Genomic DNA, 17,533 nt, shown 5'->3' on the forward strand with positions numbered 1-17,533 from the left:
GAGCCATCAGCCCAGAGCCTGACGCGGGGCTCGAACTCCCGGACCGCGAGATCGTGACCTGGCTGAAGTCGGGCGCTTAACCGACTGCGCCACCCAGGCGCCCCCAGTCTTTGGATTTCAACCTGTGACCTGGATGTGCACTGGGATTTCTCTGGGTGTTTCCAGGGCTCCTGTCAAATTCTCAGTCTCAGAACAGGTGACTTGAAAACACCACGTAGTATTTTTATGAGGAGATAGGTAGATGACAACTGACTGAATGATGAAATGGTGTCCTAACCATAAAATGAAGAAAGACAATTGATTCAGGATCTTTAGGTTGTTTAATTTTTTTTAAGTATTTTATTTATTTATTTACGTACTTCCTTACTTTCTTATTTATTTTAGAGAGTAAGAGAGAGTGCAAGCCAGGGAGAGGGGCAGAGGGAGAGAATCTCAAGCAGGCCCCATGCTTGTTCGGGAGCCCAGTGCAGGGCTTGATTCCACAACTCTGGGATCAGGACGTGAGCCAAAATCAAGAGTCAGATGCTCAACCAACTGAACCACCCGGGTGCCCCAACTAATTATTTTTATTTTTATTTTTATTTTTTTAATGTTTATTTATTTTTGAGAGAGAGACAGACAGAGCATGAGCGGGGAGGGGCAGAGTGAAAGGGAGACACAGAATCCAAAGCAGGCTCCAGACACAGAATCCAAAGCAGGCTCCAGGCTCTGAGCTGGCAGCACAGAGCCCGACGCAGGACTCACACTGACGTGTGAGCCAAAGTCAGACGCTTAACTGAGCTACCCAGGCACCGCCCAGCTAACTTTTTTAAAGTAATCTCTACCCTCATTGCGGGGCTTGAACTGACAACCCCGAGATCAAGAGCCACATGCTCTACAGACTAAGCCAGCCAGATGTTGCCCCCGCTTTCTTTAAGTAATTAGGTAATTAATTTTAAAGCATTTATTAAAATGTACTGAATATAAGTACCTGTATGGGTTTAGGAGTGTAGATACCTCACCTCTTGATCAAATCTTTGTGTGATGCTTTTCCATTACCACCTTCTGCTGGAGCTTATAACTCTCCAGGACAGGGACCTATTGTGTTCTTGATTTTATTCTCTAGGAACAACATACCCTAGTCCTACGATAAATGTTTTTTAAACAAATTACATACATTCCCACTCCCCTTAACAAATTTGCAGTCTTGTCAAATTTCAGTAAGGACTAACAATGGATTCATTTAAATAAGGTTTGCTTCATTTTCAGAAATGGCTTGAGTTCTGTCTGAAAAAGCTGCTCCTTAGTATTTTCTCAGCAGATAGTTCTTCTGAATACCCGCAGCAGGGAGCTACCTGCCCATTAGAGCTACTTCATGGTGTGGCGTATGTTTCTGTTATTTCAGCCTGTAACGAGAATTGTAAAGATGTCAATTGTCCATTTAGCTAACTTTTTTTTTTTAATGAGGGTTTTGTGAGAGAATTAAATTCTTACGGAGTACAGGTTGACAGAATCCATGTTCTAGGTCCACCAGAAGACCCGTACTTAATGATCTGAATCAAGGGAGGTTTTAGTTACCCCTGTTGGTGCACATTATGGTCTCGTTTTTCGTGGCAGTTTTGCAATCCTGACATGGTAAAGTGGTCCGTATTCTAGATCACCCTTATATAGAGACTGACCGAACAAGTGTCTAGGGTGGACTGTCATTCCGCTCGGCTGCTGTCACAGAGCGGTCATGTGACCCTTTCATGGAGGAAGTTTTTAATGCTCATTTCAGCCCTCAAGGGAAAATGTGCAGCCAAAATTCAAAGAAAACATGATATAAGAAAATGGTGTGTTTTGGAGGCAAACATTCTCCCCGAGTCAGCACGTCTCTGAAAAGATCACGGAAATCAGTAGTAAAATATGACATTCATATTTTCACTTTACTCTCCACTTTTCAGGAGCATGTCCTGCATAGAGAGCAAGATCGAGCTGCATTTCAACCACCGGTGGTTTCCATCTGTGCTGATTGTAATTTTTATCCATAGGTTTGAAGACATACCTGATAGCGGGTCAGAGAGCGAAGGAGTCTCGTTGCAGCTGTTCAGAGGCCTTGCTTTCTGGCTATGAGGTCATTGACGGCTCACGGGTGTCCTCAGGCCCTAGGGGACAGGGGACAGCATCGCCAGGGAGTGTCAGTGACTTGGCGCAGACTGTCAAAACCTTTGATAACCTTAAGGTTAGTTTTTTTTTTTTTTCCTACTTCTTAAACTTTGTATTAATTCTGCAGTAGCACATGTGAAATGATAAGCGGCCTTTGGGTCTGTGGCAGACGACTTGGAACGCCCTGCAATTTGGTTTTTGCAGTTTTTAAATTTAGTCTGAAGTCACCAGCATTTTGCCTTTTTTAATACCTTTGCTTTTTTGACATATATGCACCTCCAGTTTCTTTCTACGCTGCATCAATTTGCTTCTTACTTGAGTTGTTATTTTCTTTTTCTGAGACCTACGCTGTCTTTTGGGATTTTTGAAAGCTAATGATAAACGACAGTAAAGGGGATTCTTCTTGCATCTTGCTTGTAGAGCTAGTTCGTATCCTACTGCAGACACCATTTTCTCAAGTGCTCCTAACGTCTCTTGAAATCCAATGTCTTATGATTATTTTAACTTTGTTGGTGTGGATGAATCTTGTGGCGTAGCTCACTTTAAGAGTGCATTCTTGCCAGGAATGTTATAATATTTCATTGTTGGAACAGAGACCTCCTGGCGACTGTCTAGAAGTGCCCATTTCTATTATAATAAACTACCACGGGATTAACATGGCAGACGGACCGTGGGCATTTGAAACCACTCCAGTTTATGAGCTGCTCCTCGGCTTCCACATTTGATTTCATTTTCCCTACTGGTATCTCTGGTTTATTTTTACGGTTGAAATATTTGAGGTTTCCATTTAATAAAAAAAAAAAAAAATGAAGGGGAGAGAGAGAGAGAGGCACTGCTAACAGTTCCACTTGACTGTGTTGTTGTGTCCTCAAACAGGTCAGGACAATGGCCTGATGTTATGACTTTAATCCAGTGTGTCCCTGCTTGTCCACATTCACTCAGCGCTTTGAGAGCTAGCTCAGAGGGGACCACAATGTGGGCGTCCAGGTCCTTTCCCTCTGCCAGAATCCATAGTCCCTGCCGTCCAGTTATTTTGTGTAATTGTGCGCAGTTTTATTAACAGCACTCTGGTATCATTTTTATTGTGCGCTTTGTTAAGTTAGTGCGGGATTTGCCACCCTCAGCACTAGGAACGTTTCAGGCCAGGTAACTCTTCGTGGTGGGGGCCATCCTGTGCCCAGTGGGACATTGAGCACCATCCGTGGCCTTCACCATCACGTGCCAGGAGCACCCCCCCCCCATTATGGTGACCAAGAATGTCAGACAGTGCCCAGTAACCCCTGAGACTCCTGAGGGGTGAAGGAGGGTGAAACCCCTTCTGGTTGAGGACCCACGGGGTAGGGTGCTAGACCGCCTCTTCCCCATATGCTCTGGCACGTGCATGACAGCTAAGGTATCTGATACTTCCTTAATGCCTGCACACTTTGAAGACAGCCTCTTCGCGTGGGGCAGTGACTTGCAGCGGTCAGAACGCAGAGCTCCGGGCTCACGGGCTGTCCCTGCACACAAGCAGGGGAGAATTGTCGGGGGGTGAGACATTAAAAACACCGTTTTCCAAGTACAGTTTCATTATTTGGAGAGAAATTATTTCCTCCAGGCTTCAGACTGAACTGCATTTAAATAGAAAAATAGAGCTCAAATCCAAAAATGAATGATTTGTTGTGTTTGCCTGATATGTTAGATTACGTGTATGTGTGTTTCTATCCGTAGCACATACCTTCCGATTTTAGTGACAGCGATTCACTGCTAAATTACCCTAAAAAGGTTTTCTCTTATCCCAAAAGAACATTTCTTGTTCTAGTTATAGGTATATAGCTATAGTTATAGATATAAATGTCTTTATTTTTAAAATCTGGACAAAAACTATTTAGTGTATTCTGTTGCTGTGTATAAATTTTCCAAATAATCATTGAAAGTTTTCTGAAAATCTTGTGGTCTACTAAATTAACTGTGTCTGACAAAAGGAATTTGGGGTGGTGGGAGATCTTTGTGCCCCTTTCAGGAGGGAAGATCTTGAAGTGTAACTTCGGGACATTTTGATGGTGCAGGGAGGGTAATGGCATCTGAGTCTAGGGCCGCCCCGCGCTTGGAGTGGAGAGGTGGATGGCGCGGTCTCCACTCCAGGCCTTGCTGATCTAGGGCAGCGGGGCACAGGCTCGCCCCTCTGCTTCGGTTTCTGCGGGATCAGGTGAGAGCAGGCCTCTGTGAAAGCCTTGCAAATAGGAAGCACTGGGTGACTTAGGGAGTCCTTAGAGCTATTGTCCTGAGCTGGAAGGACAGAAAACTGAGGTCTGCTTGAAGGGTTATATACACTCTAATGTACGTGTAAGGCCTTCCTTCGAGTAAGTTTTTGCACAACAGAAAAAATACTGGCTGCCCGCTCATAGGTTCTTAGGGCGGGTTTAACCCAAACACCTGTCAGCACCTCACACGAGCCATTGGTTTGTTGCCTTACGTGGTCTGTACTCTGGTCAGTTTTTCTAGTTAGCTGGAAGCACTGACTGCTTCCTCCTTCTCCTTCGTCAGGGTCCGTCGACTCTCCCAGGGAATGCACTTCTTCCCTTCGTGGCTGCTGCTGCCTCCTCCAGTGAGTGCAGCTCTCATGTAGGTTTGTGTGACCATCCTCACATCTCCCCACCCACTGTGGGAAGCCCTGGCTCGTTGGAGGGGCCTGTGCCAGGCACTGTGTCTTTTGAAAGTACCTTCCCTTGAGCAGTGGTTTCTCAGGCCAGAAATAGGCATCAAGTACGGAAAAGTGTTGTGTGGTCACGTAAACCTGCGCAGTCTGGGCTGCGTGCAAGAGAAAGGGTCTCTCTTCTCCAGGGCTGCTCAGAGCCTCTAGCGTGCTGACAGCCACGTTGGGGCCTCCAGAGAGGGATGCGGAGGCTGTGCTCTCAGGCCTTGATGACCACAGACTTCTTTTTTCAAGCAGCACCTTTCGGAGGAATGACTGTCTAGTGGGAGGAGTTTCTCGCAGGAACCAAGAAACTGGGGAAAGGTGTTGAGTGAATATTCCTCAAGTGAGAGCATGTGTGTCTTGGTCCTCCCGTCGCTCCTGTCACCCGTGGTGCTCCTCACGTCCCTTCCCTCTGGGCTTCTCTTCCTCGCCCCGTGCGACGGAACTGCAGCTTCCTGTGTGTGACCCCTCTGGCTAACTGTGCTGTCTCCCCATCTCCAAATCCAAGGTCAATTCAGCTGTAACCTACCCGTTTGCTTGTTTCTTGGGCAGCTTCCTGTGAGCTCTTTGAATGCAGGAGGGCCCCAAGTGTTAAATAATGTATGCTTTTCCCAAGTGTGCACTCTGGCATGTGGTAGATAATTATAATTTTTTTTGGCTTATGTTTTTAATTCTTTTTTAAAGTTTATTTATTTGAGAGAGAGCACATGAGCAGCGAAGTGGCAGAGAGAGAGAGAGAGGGGGAGGGAGGAAGGGAGGGAGAGAGAGAATTCTAAACAGGCTCCTTGCTCTCAGCACAGAGCCTGACGCGGGGCTCAAACTCATAAACTGTGAGATCATGACCTGAGCTGAAATCAAGAAGTCGGTCGCTTAAATGACAGCCACCCAGGCGCCCCAAGTTTTAAATTCTTGAATGAGACACAGAGAGCTGTAGCTCTGCAGAGTTAGGCTACAAGTAGGACCGCACTCAGAAGCCTGAGCAGGACTGAATAGGAGCAGGTAATGTCAACACAGTACTCTTGTCTACCCCCTCGACGCGTGTCCCATGCAGGTTGTCTCCCAGTTCAAAGCTGGGGTAGTTTTACATAACGTTTCATAAATTCGTCTGTGATGACCTACCAAGAAAAAATAGTGACGTCAAAGGATAAAGGGTTTGGCCCTGATGTCATAGATGAGAGGGAGTGCTTCCCACGCCCAAGTCTTGGCTTCTTGAGTGGGGCAGTGAGGGTTTCTTATCAGGAAGGCCCTGCCATAGCCTGTTGCGGGACGGGTTCGACCAACACCACAGCGCCCAGCTGTCTGAGCCTGAGCTTGCAAAGAAAGCTCTAAGGTTTGGAGTAGAGGAAGGAGGAATCAAGAGGGGAGCCAGGGAAGGAGACGAGCACTCTAAATGTCAGTGTCATGGAAGGGAGCTTTAGTACCACGGAAAGAGCCAGAACTTAAAATCAAAGAGCCCTCCCAAAGCCTTGTCACTCAGTTTCTCTGTCCACAGTGAAATAGTGGATGGCGAGCTCCCAGGGCTGCCATGAAGAGTAGCCGAAGTCACGCCCATGAATGCTAGGTTTGGAGGCTCACTTACTACCGGACATGTGTTTGTTCACTCCATGTGGAGAAGTGGACGCTGACCACGGTGTGGGGGGGGGGGGGGGTCAAGAAGGACAAGAGGAGACAGATCTCTGATTTGCCCACAAGGAGTCACTGACTCTCTCAGGAAGGTCTTGCCTTCTCTGTGTGTTCCGACTCCAGGGAGGTTCTTCAGATTTTGCTGTAGGGGACGTGACCATGTCATAAATGTGATATTGGAGCAGGAGCACCTGGGCCTGTGCAGTGTGACCTGAGCTCTGCAGTAGATGTCTACTGCTCCTTTTCCATGAATGCTGTGGATGGTGGATGGATTGAGACTACACGTGCCAGTAAAAATAGCTGGTCTGACGTCTCTGCGAAGAGCAAAAAAACGAAAACTGAAATGTGGATGGTTTTTTATCACATCAGTCTTAACCAGTGAACTGCGTATGTGAGCTGTGAGAGCATCTTGGTTCATCTGTGAAGGACCTCGTTGGCAAGACACCTGCTTGCCCCGTCTCTGTGAATTTAACCTTAATCTATTATTCAGAACCCTGGGGCTGCACGCACACAGGGAGTTTCTACATGTTTACAGTCAGTAATGAGGCTAACGGTGTGGATTTGCCTACACGGGGGCAATTCATGGAGGATCTGTCCTGTTATCAAAAGGGCAATACTTTCCCTTTGAGGTCACTAGCTCCGGGGACCATCCTTCTGTGGCGTCACTGAGACTTTTTTCATGACTCTAAATAAATGGTCACTCTTTTATGTCCTTGTTATTTTTACTCAAAATTATTACAAGGAGGCTCCGTGGGCTCAGTCTGAGGAAGTGGCCATCCTTCTAGTTCATTATAGAAACGGGAAAGGTAGTATCTGTCTGTAGTTTAGACACTACATATTTATTATAACTGGTGGTTTAATTAGTAGTGGTGATGGTTGCACAATTCTGTGAATATACTAAAATTCACTGAATTATATACACTTTAGATGGGTAAATTGCATGGTACGTAAACTCTATGTTAATAAAATTCTTACAAAATAAATAGTCTGATTCCAAAATGTGAATATGAAGTAAGTTAAAAAAAAAAAAAAAAAGACTCCAGGTTGTATCTACATTTCCAGTCCCGTGTTTTTCCTTTTGTCAGAGGAAGCCTGTCCCATGGAGGTCGGCAGTTACCCTCACAGAAGAGTTCCAGCTGAGGGAGGGAGAGAGCCATCACTGGGACACCACCATGGTATTTGCTGCAGGCAGGGTCCCTCAGTGAGTTCTGAAATTAGTAGGTAGAAGTTTAAGGAGAAGCAGGATATTTGCACAGCCTCCAAACACCCCACCTCCCGATATTTATTGATTGCAAAGAGAAGAATAGTAACTCCACGGTGGCAAACCTGGTGGGCCCTGCCTCACTGGGTGATGAAGGCTGGCATGTCTATTTTTTTAAAAAAAAATTTTTTTTTCAACGTTTATTTATTTTTGGGACAGAGAGAGACAGAGCATGAACGGGGGAGAGGCAGAGAGAGAGGGAGACACAGAATCTGAAACAGGCCCCAGGCTCTGAGCCGTCAGCCAGAGCCTGACGCGGGGCTCGAACTCACGGACCGCGAGATCGTGACCTGGCTGAAGTCGGACGCTTAACCGACTGCGCCACCCAGGCGCCCCTGGCATGTCTATTAATAAGGCTCTCAGTGTCACGTGCATGCCCCCGCACCCTGCCGTGTGATGTATTGACAAGGGCACGTCACCTCTGTGGGGTTCTTCTCCCAACTCCTAAACCTTGGCCAACTTGTGAGATCACACTGGACAAGTGCAGATTTGAGGCCAGTCTACAGAACACATGACACCTGACCATTACACCGAAGGAGTGACAAGTCACCAAAGACGAAAGACAGAGGACCTGCCACTGGCTGGAGGAGACAAGGAGATGCTAAATGCAGCGTGGGATCCCGGAACAGAAACCGGACACTCAGGGGAAAGCTGGGAAATCTGAGCCTGTAGCGCAGTTTAGTAGTTCTGTGCAGTGTTAATTACTTAGTCTTGATGAGCGCGCTGTGGTTGCTTTGAGGTGCAGACGTCTGCGGAAGCGGGGACTGACACGTGGTGGGGATGGTTGGGGACGACACGTGGCCTGCAGCTCTCTGGACTCTTTCCCACTCCGCGTAAGTCTGTTGTCTCACGATGTAAACGTCTAATGTATGTGTACTAACTTTTTACTGTAGTTGTGCTATTCTAATCATACTATGTAATATAAATATACCGTGTTGACTGTATTTCTGTGATATATCACATGTGAATTGAACTGGAAGATGTGTCCAGTGTCATTTAACTGGTATTATCAGGCAGTAAAGTACTGCACGTAAATGAAATTTCCCCAAATAACCACACATTTTCTTCTTTTGACTTCGTGATGGAATATTTCCACAGCACAATAATGATCTGCTTGCCTTATCAGCCTCCCTTAATAAACCCAGTGGTCGTTTAGGGCCCAGGAATCTGAGCAGGGTTCTGTGACTCTGTGCTCCATGACTTTGAGATCTTACGTCTGATTTTTACAGGTTGTTGTTTTGCCTCCCGTACTCTCAGACTGTGCATTTTCTGTTCTTAAAGCTTCTAAGTTGCCTTACTTCTTCTGTAACAATTTCTGCTTCTATTTTCCTCTAGTATTTTGTTTGCAGAAATCATCTACTTGGAAGTGTTCATGCTTCTGCTAACCCACTAGCTTCCACGATGCTGCACTGGCCCGCCAAGGATAGGAGAAGGCAGGTGACTTACTCCTGCTCCCTCAGAGAGGCCACATGCTCGGATAGGGTCCAGGGTGCTGCCACCTGGGCTTCAGCTCCCCTCTGTCATTTTCTAACTGCATAACTCCGGGCAAGTCCTTTTTCTTCTCTGCCTCATGTGTAGAAGGGAGCTGATCACAGCGTCTGCTTCCCGGTGCTTCTGAGGACTACGGGCAGAGAGTGCAGAGCCCTGCGTGGGCCTCAGGAAGCCTGTCTGTTGTTGCCGTTGCACGTTGCACGTTCCTGTCTGCCACGTTCAGCCTGGGTTTCAAGTTTGGGAGCACGCGCTGCCTTTCTGGGTCCCAGGACAGCTCACTGAGGTCACACTCAGCAGGCCAAACGGGTGAAGCCAGGCCTTTCTGATGTTTCCTCTTCTATTCTCAGAAAAGAGGTCTCCCTACTCCCTTCCTTGACAGTTATGAAAAAGGACAGCTGTTGGCTTGGAAGTGATGTATGTCGTGAAGAGAGAGAGCCTTGAAGAAAAACCCGTTTTTTACCTCTATGACATGTATTCTGAACAGAATGGAGCATGTGTACATTGAAATGGATTTAAAACAAATGCATTTATGCTCTAGTGTGTTGGAGAGGTAGTTATAATCTCCGCTCCAAAGCTGACGTCCATGCTGGGGCAGGAGCAGACATCATCTGGGAAAAGGCAGAGTGTGTTCTTGGGTGTTCTCCAAGGGACCTTGGGTTTCCGAGGCAGCAGTCAGCACACTCCTTCGCCCCTACAGCTCTGTTTTGGGGACCCTACCTGGTCTTAGTAAAGCTTCCCTTGGTGCCAGTTGCCAGCAGTGCCACTTAACCAGGAGGTGGTCATCTGCTTGGGTTAATTCAGGGGAGTGAGGCACAGGAGATCACAGTGCCAGAGTCATTCCTGGGTCCTCCCCGTGTTAGGAACGGAGGCCAGAGAACGGCTCTATGGTGGTCAACGACCACGAACCTGCAGTCTGACTCCCCCTGTTGATGAAGCTTTGTGTCCTCAGAGGGGCCGCATGGTCTTTTACGAGGAGTAATTGTCAGGCACACGGGACCCCAGACACTGTGCGGATAAGGACCTGGTTTTTGTGCATTGCTGTGCCCTCAGCACATCGGGATTCTCAATCCCGTATCGTTGTATCGGGCTGTTGGACACCTTGCCTCCCAAGGTGGTAAGGTACCCCAGAGAGTTCCCTGAAGTCCGAAATGCTCTTCCTAGTGAGGACTTCTCCGTAGGAGGAGAGCCGGGTGTTTAACGGGTGGGGAAACACCTCAGAGGTGTCTTGTGTGCTTCGCAAAAATCAGTTTAAGAGATGTTTTCACTCAGATGAACACGAAGCTGGAAAATAGTTAAAGAATCTGTGGGTGGTGGAGAGGGAGACAAGCCCACCTTCTGTGGCCTGCGGGGGGCTTCCTGGCGCAGAGGGGATCCTCACCACACAGCAGAAGGGAGTGTTCGGTTGTGAGGAAGTCTCCATCAGTGCACAGACTTCACTAAGGTTTTTTGTTTCATTTGTTTTAAAGATTTAATCAGTAAAATTGTCCCCCAAAAGCAAAGTAGATGAGGAAGAAATGGAAGGACAAAGAGCCACATTTTCAAAGCACAGTGAAAGGATCCTCTGGATCCATGCACTGCAAGTTCCTGGGGCTGCTGGTTCTGCCGCCCGCTCCTAGGGCCTACACTGCCTGCACGAAGCTGCTGGGGGGATGCAGAGGGACTAGTGAGCACTGTTCAGGCCACTGGGAGTCCCGACCACAGGGCCTGCTCTCTGCTGCTTGACGTGTGACTCTGACAAGCCCCCGAACCTCCCAGAGCACAGTCTCTAGAGCATGATGACCATTATGTCTGCACCTTTGCTCCCGGAGGTTCTTTTGTGGGCCGGCCACCTGACCTAACCTTTGTATTAGAACATTTTATTACGGGAGGGAACAGGCCCTGTGGCCTCTCTCTGTCACAGAGATGTAGACTTAGGTTGCCCAGTTGTCCCAGGCTCCTGAGATCAGCCAATCCCCCTGGACATTCCTGGTCTCCATGGGCTTCTTCCAGCCCCTTCGCAGTCACCCTTCAGAGAGGGTGTGTGCCTGCGAAGCGTATCCAGGGACTCCTTCACAGAGGGTGTGTGCCCTCTGGTGTCCAGTAGGTTTGATAGCCACTGTTGCATATTTGTGGCTCTGAGTGCTTAAAACATCTTTCATGTGTGACGCCAGGGTGCCATGGGCAATGTCTGAGAAGCACAGGGCCTGTTTTTAAAGTACATGTTCTGTGCTTGAGGAGAGAAAAGTACTCAGGAACAAACGATGCCAAGAGATAATGAGGTTGGCTGCTCTGTCTGTGACAAGGACATTAAAGGACCAGATGTGCTGTCTTTAGAACCCGAGGTTTTACTGTTAAGGACCAGCATTTGCTGAGTGCTCACTGACGCTGCAGGCACAGCCCAGTGTGGTGAGCACATGTGCGCTCCCGCTCGCTCGTGCACAGTCCTCCCACGGGGCCAGGACGGGGCTCCCTCGTCCTGCTCAACTGTATTCTGGGAGGTCAGTAGCGGGAGACACAGTCCTGTTTCAGAAAGGAGGAAACAGGCCAGGGAGTCTTGTACCTATTACGTGTTAGAACCAGGATTTGGTCCATGATACGGCCTCTGATCACTGTGTTACACACCAGCAATCACTATAGTAACTTCTAGAAGCTAGCTAGAACTACTATTGTTATGCTATTTCTCTAGCCTTGAAGTTTAAAAAGTGGCCAGAGAGGTAGCTGTTACTCTTTCATTGTGTCTTCATGAGGTTGGGGAAAGCCCCAGACCCTCAGGGTATGACCCAGCTTAGAGTCTCTCTGACCGTCCCCTGCACCGGATTGTACTCCTCTCTCCCCCTAGGCTGCCAGTTGGCCTTTGCGAAACCAGTGTGGCCCTAAAGGAGCAGCCACCACTGCCGCTACCAGAGCCACTTACTCCCACCCTTGCCCCACCACAGGACACCTTCGGGAATCCTGCTGGGCCTGTCGGAGGCCTGCTGCTTTGGTGTATATATCGCCACTTTGCAAATGAATGTGAGTGTTCATACTTGTACATTGCATCAGATTCCCAGATGACACAACTCTTTAGAATCTTTATTTCTTATTATTTAATATAGTAGAGGCCTGAAATCTAACTTCAGATGTGATGTAAGTCATATCCTTGCCCTTGGACCCTAAATGATACTTATTTATTTATTTAGTTTAGTTTAGTTATTCTGAGAGAGAGAGAGAGAGAGAGAGAGAGAGAGAGAGAGAGAGAGAGAGTGAGTGTGCAGAGAGAGAGAATCACAAGCAGTCTCCGTGCTGTCAACACGTGAACCATGAGATCATGATCTCAGTAGGATGCTTAACCGACTGAGCCACCCAGGTGCCCCTAAATGGTACTTATTTTAATTTTCTAAAATAACGTCTAGCCTTCTATAATGTATTCCAGTGTTTAACGGTGCTTAGTATGCTAGAAATTGTTCTAGAGTCCCACTAGATCTGTCCTGCTGCCATTCGTCTTCTCCACCTGCAGCCGTTAGTTGCTGTCTTGGTGGCGGCTGCCGGCAAGCAGGATCACGTCCATAGTAAGAGTAAGTCGGTGCAGCATGCACTGAGCGCCGGGAGCAAGGCCGCGAGTCGCCATCTTCCTCGCTTAGTTCTTCCCACACGTCTGCAGCAGCCATCCCCACTCCTGTGTGTAGGGGAGAGGACTGAGGTCCGCAGTCTGAACAGGGAGCTCCATGCCTTGGCTGTGAGAGGCAAAGCCTGCCCTTGCTACTCCGCCTGTCCCTGCTGAGCCTCCGCCTGTCTTTTCTGGGTCAGCTAATTGCTCAAGCTTCGGAGAATTCCTGCGTCTGTAAACATGTCCCTCTGACTTTTCAGCCTGTTGTATACAAACAGCTCACCGTCACACACAGCCTGAGAAACTTGTGTAGGCTAGTGGCCGGTTTGTTGGCTTAATAACAGATCTATCGAGATCTAATTTACACTCACACAAAATGTACCCTTTTAAAGTAGACAATTTGGTGGGTTTCAGTATACTTGCAGGATTGTACAGCCATCACCACAGTCCATTTTAGAACATTTTCATCACCTCCCAAAAGAAACTCCACATCCTTTAGCTCTCTCCCCATTCCTTCATCCCCTCATCCACTGATCTCCTTACTATCTCTATGAACTTGCCTTCTCTGGATATTGTATATACATGGAATCATGTAATGTTGTCTTTTGTGTCCGGCCTGTGTCACCCATCAGTGTTTTGAAGGCTCATCCGTGTTGTAGCACGTGTCGGGGTTTCATTCCTTTTGATGGCTGAATACTCTTCCATCCTGTGGATGTTCCACACTTTGCTGATCCTTTCATCCATTGATGGACATTTGAGTTGTTTCTTTTTGGCTGTTATGGATAGCGCTGCCCTGAGTGTTCACGTACCAGCCTGTGTGGTCGTGTTTCCGTTTTTCACTTGGCCAGTTTGTTTTTAATTCATGCTCAAGTGGCTCAGTAAGCCTTTCACTTGGTTAAAACCATTCGGCGCCACAACCAATTGCACCTGATAGACTTGATTGGATTACAGGTTGTGGCTGTGCTTTCTGGGTGTGTTCCTACGGCATGTGTTTTTCTTGTAGACCTGCCCTTCGTGCGGAATCACGTTCGCCCCCAAATCGGAAGCTGGTGCAGAAGGAGGAGCGGTCCAAAACGGCTGTCAAGAGGAGCATAAAAACAGCACCAAGGTAACAAGCTCATGGCTGTTCTTTCCGTCAGCTCCTCTCCCGGTGCATCCACCCTTGGTGACATTCCTGTCTTGTCGGCTTCTCACTTCTGAGAATAATTCCCCGTGGGCGACACCATTCCATACCTTCTTGTCCTTTGGGTTTTGACTAGACCAGTAAGATCAGGTTGGAGAGTCAGGACTCACCCTTGTGAAGTGGAGTAATCACATGCCTGCCTTCGCAGGCACTCAGAGCTTCAAGATGCGGACTGCTGTAGCCAGGGAAGGTCTGTGGGGCCAGAGCACAGGGCAGAACATGCACATGCAGGGACACGAGGGGGCTCTGCAGGAGCAGAGATGTGTCGTGAAGAGAGGCTTGGGGTCAGGGCTGGCAGCGAGGACACTGCCACTGAAGTCTCACCCAGAGACAGAGTCAGGACCGCAGAGGAAGGGAGGACAAGCACCAAACCGGGAGCCCTTTGAATACAGCTTATAAAGGCTGACTCTCCCGGGAGGCCTGCGTCTGTTATCCTCCACCCTCCCTCTGATCGATCCCCGTACAGTATCCACCGCCCCAGGCCCCCCCACCCCCACCCCCGCCGCTTCCCCCACAGCCCTCTGCAATGCCGATTCTGTGGTTGGCAAGCTCCGAGAGCCTCAACTCTTCCTTGGCCTTCTCTCCACCTCCTTACTGGTCCTTCCCACGATGTCACCTTCCTGGCTGCCTCGACTCCTGGAGGTGCAATTTGACAAAGTAGCGGGGGTGGGGAGAAGCGGGTGGGTGGAGAGGTCGAGAGTCAGATCAGAACAGAGGTGTGAGGGTGCTGGTCAGTCGTGCGGCAGGGCTGGTGTGGTGGAGGCCGGGATGGAATAACACTGTGACATGCCTGCACTTCAGCCTCTGTGTCTGCCTCCCACTCCCCTTGTCTTGAGGCAGGCTCCTGGAGCTCCTAATCCCAAAACTCAAAATGGACTTCTGAGTCCTCCCCACGAAGAGAAGCTCACCAACAGTCAGACCTCCCTGTGTGAGATCTTACAGGAAAAGGGAAGGTGGGCAGGAGTGAGCTTGGACCAGTCAGCTCTCCTTCCGCTGAGATTCAAGAACATCCGGGAGAAAACAGACGCTCATTTTGTTGATGTTATCAAAGAAGACAGGTAAGCATCAGCCATTCCTAGTGAAAGTGAAGGTTTGCAGGTTTGTAGGTAGAGGTCTCTCCCTTTTTCTGAATTTGCTGATCCCCATGTGTTTGCCCTCCACTGTCAGTAATTTACTTTATTTTGAAGTAATTTGAAACTTGCAGAAAAGTTGCATGGATAATACAAAGAATTCTCGTTCTACTCTTTGCCCAACTTACCAACTTGTAACATTTTACTATGTTTGTTTTATTCTCTCTCTCCTTCTTTATCTCTCTATGAAATTTATGTTTTATTTTTTTTGGAACCATTTGATAGTAAGTTGGATACATCATGCCCTTTGCCCCTAAATTGTGTATTTCCTAAATACAAAGATGTTCTTTTACATAACCATGGTTCCTAAATTCAGGAAATTTAGCACAGATGGAATATTTTATCTAATCTACAGTTCATATTCCAGTTTGACCAGAAATTTTGGCCACAGAAATGATGTGTCCTTCTCAGGTTCCCTATCCAGAGGCACACGGCGCCCTTTGTCTTCCATCAATGGTAGGGATTCTGAGTACTCAGGCCAGTGCTGTTGACTTCTCCAGTCTGTAGTTATTGTCTCCTCGAGACTAATAAGTGGGACTTGAAGACCACACACATACTCCGTTCCTCATCAGACTGCCCTAGATTTCATCTCCTTTGATGGTTCTTGCCTGGAACGGTCTTTGCTCTGGTGGTGCAAAGTGTCAGTTTTCCTACCTCGGCACCGACTGCACACTTCTCATTAGGCCCTTGGCCTACCGCAGGGAAGAAGAGCCCCTCCTTACTTACTACTTTTTGCGTCCATCTGTTGCCAGCCTGGACTCAGGGAGTCCTCTTGGATTTCATAGGATGCAATCTCACCACTGGCCTTATTATGTGTGATGCTCCAGTTGTCCTGAATCTGCCAGGCAGAGCGCCCCTCAGGCTGGGCCCCATGTCCTTTTGACACCCCCCTATCCTTTGTTTTTCAAAGTTTCTGGCACCCTTTTCTAGCACAACAGGATATTCCAGGCCCATTTTATATCTCCTCTGACCCTGCTCAAGAATTGGCTATTTCTCCAAAGAGCCTTGCCTCCTTTCAGTGAAGAATGGTATTCAGATATGTTAGTTGTTAATGTCTGATTAATGTCCTTGTAGCCAAAGACGTACTCTATGTGATTTCGGTCCTTTTACATTTATTGATACTTGTTTTATGGTCTCACATGGGTCTCTTTTGGTGAATATACCATGTGCACTTGAAAAGAATATGTTCTGCATTTTTAGGATGTTATGACCCATAAACACAAGTAGGTCCCAGAGGTTGGCAATATTAGATCATCTGTGTTTTACTTTTTGTCTATTAGTCTATCATCGTGAAGAGAGGGATTTTTAAATCTGTCACCATGACTGTGGAATTGTTGGTGTCTCTTTTAAGTCCTGACAGTATATGTTTCAAGTATTTTCAAGCTCTTTTTGTTTTAGGTATATACACGTGTATGAGTGTTATAAATTCCTGGTGAATTGGTCCTTTTGTCATTTTGAAGTGTCCCTCTTTATCCCTGGTAATACTGTGTCTTAAAAACCACTTTATCTGATACTAATGTAGTAACTCTAGCCTTCTTGTTCTTACTGTTTGCCTGATATATCAGTTTCCATAAAAAAATTTCAACCTGTCTTTATATTTGAAGTGTGTCTCTTGTGGGTCTTACTTTTTTTAAATCATTCTAAAAATCTCTGCCTCTTAATTCCATTTTAATATATTTACTGGCTTTTTAGCCATACTTCTTTGCATTATTTTATTTTACTTTTTGGTGGTTGCCTTAGAACTTACAGATAAGCATCCTTGAATTTTTATAGTCTTCTTATGGTTAATGTTGTATCATTTCACTTTATGTTTTTTTTAAGTTTACTTATTTATGTAACTAATCTCTATACCCAGTGTGGACCCCAAACTCATGACCCCAAGATCAAGATTCACATGCTCTTCCAACTGAGCCAGCCAGGTTCTGCTGTATCATTTCACTTAACATGTAGACATCCTATAGCTGTATAGATTCATTCTTCTCTTCCAACCCCTTATGCTGTAGTTTTTACATGTGTTACATTTACATGCATTATAATCCCAGCCTCTAATGCCATTCTCTTGGTAATCTCACATTGGTCTCCACTGATGACTTTTCTGTTGAGTTGGATCATATTTTCCTGTTTCTTTGCATGTTGTGTAATTTTAGATTGTGTCGTGCTTAGAAAATCTGGATTCTGTTGTATTACTCTGAAGAGTCTCAATTTTTTCTTTGTTTCTTTCTTTCCCTCTTCCCTCTCCTTCCTCCCTCCCTCCCTCCCTCCCTCCCTTTCTTCCTCCCTTCCCTCCCTCTCTTCCTTCCCTCCCTTCCTCCCTCCCTTCCTTCCTTCCCTTCCTCCCTCCCTCCCTTCCTCCTTCCCTCCCTCCCTCCATTCCTTCCTTCCTTCCTTCCTTCCTCCTTTCTTCCCTCACTTCCTCCCTCCCTTCCTTCCTCCCTCCCTCCCTCCCTCTCTCCCTTCCTCCTTCCCTCCCTTCCTTTTT

The 17,533-nt window shown here is 47.3% G+C and overlaps 1 protein-coding gene across 2 annotated transcripts in view; it reads left to right on the forward strand.

Moving 5' to 3' along the window:
- ADCY9 (adenylate cyclase 9) overlaps nucleotides 1-17,533 on the forward strand; it is a 129,084-nt gene that overhangs the window by 89,889 nt on the left and 21,662 nt on the right. For both annotated transcript variants that reach the window (XM_040459181.1, XM_040459179.1), the window contains 3 exons: nucleotides 2,010-2,200; nucleotides 13,745-13,849; nucleotides 14,765-14,982. In XM_040459181.1, coding sequence (XP_040315115.1) covers nucleotides 2,010-2,200; nucleotides 13,745-13,849; nucleotides 14,765-14,982 — 514 coding nt within the window. The remainder of the gene's footprint in view (nucleotides 1-2,009; nucleotides 2,201-13,744; nucleotides 13,850-14,764; nucleotides 14,983-17,533) is intronic.

Source organism: Herpailurus yagouaroundi, unplaced genomic scaffold (genome assembly GCF_014898765.1).
Source record: "Herpailurus yagouaroundi ecotype Mexico unplaced genomic scaffold, PumYag 222, whole genome shotgun sequence".
Taxonomy (NCBI): domain Eukaryota; kingdom Metazoa; phylum Chordata; class Mammalia; order Carnivora; family Felidae; genus Herpailurus; species Herpailurus yagouaroundi.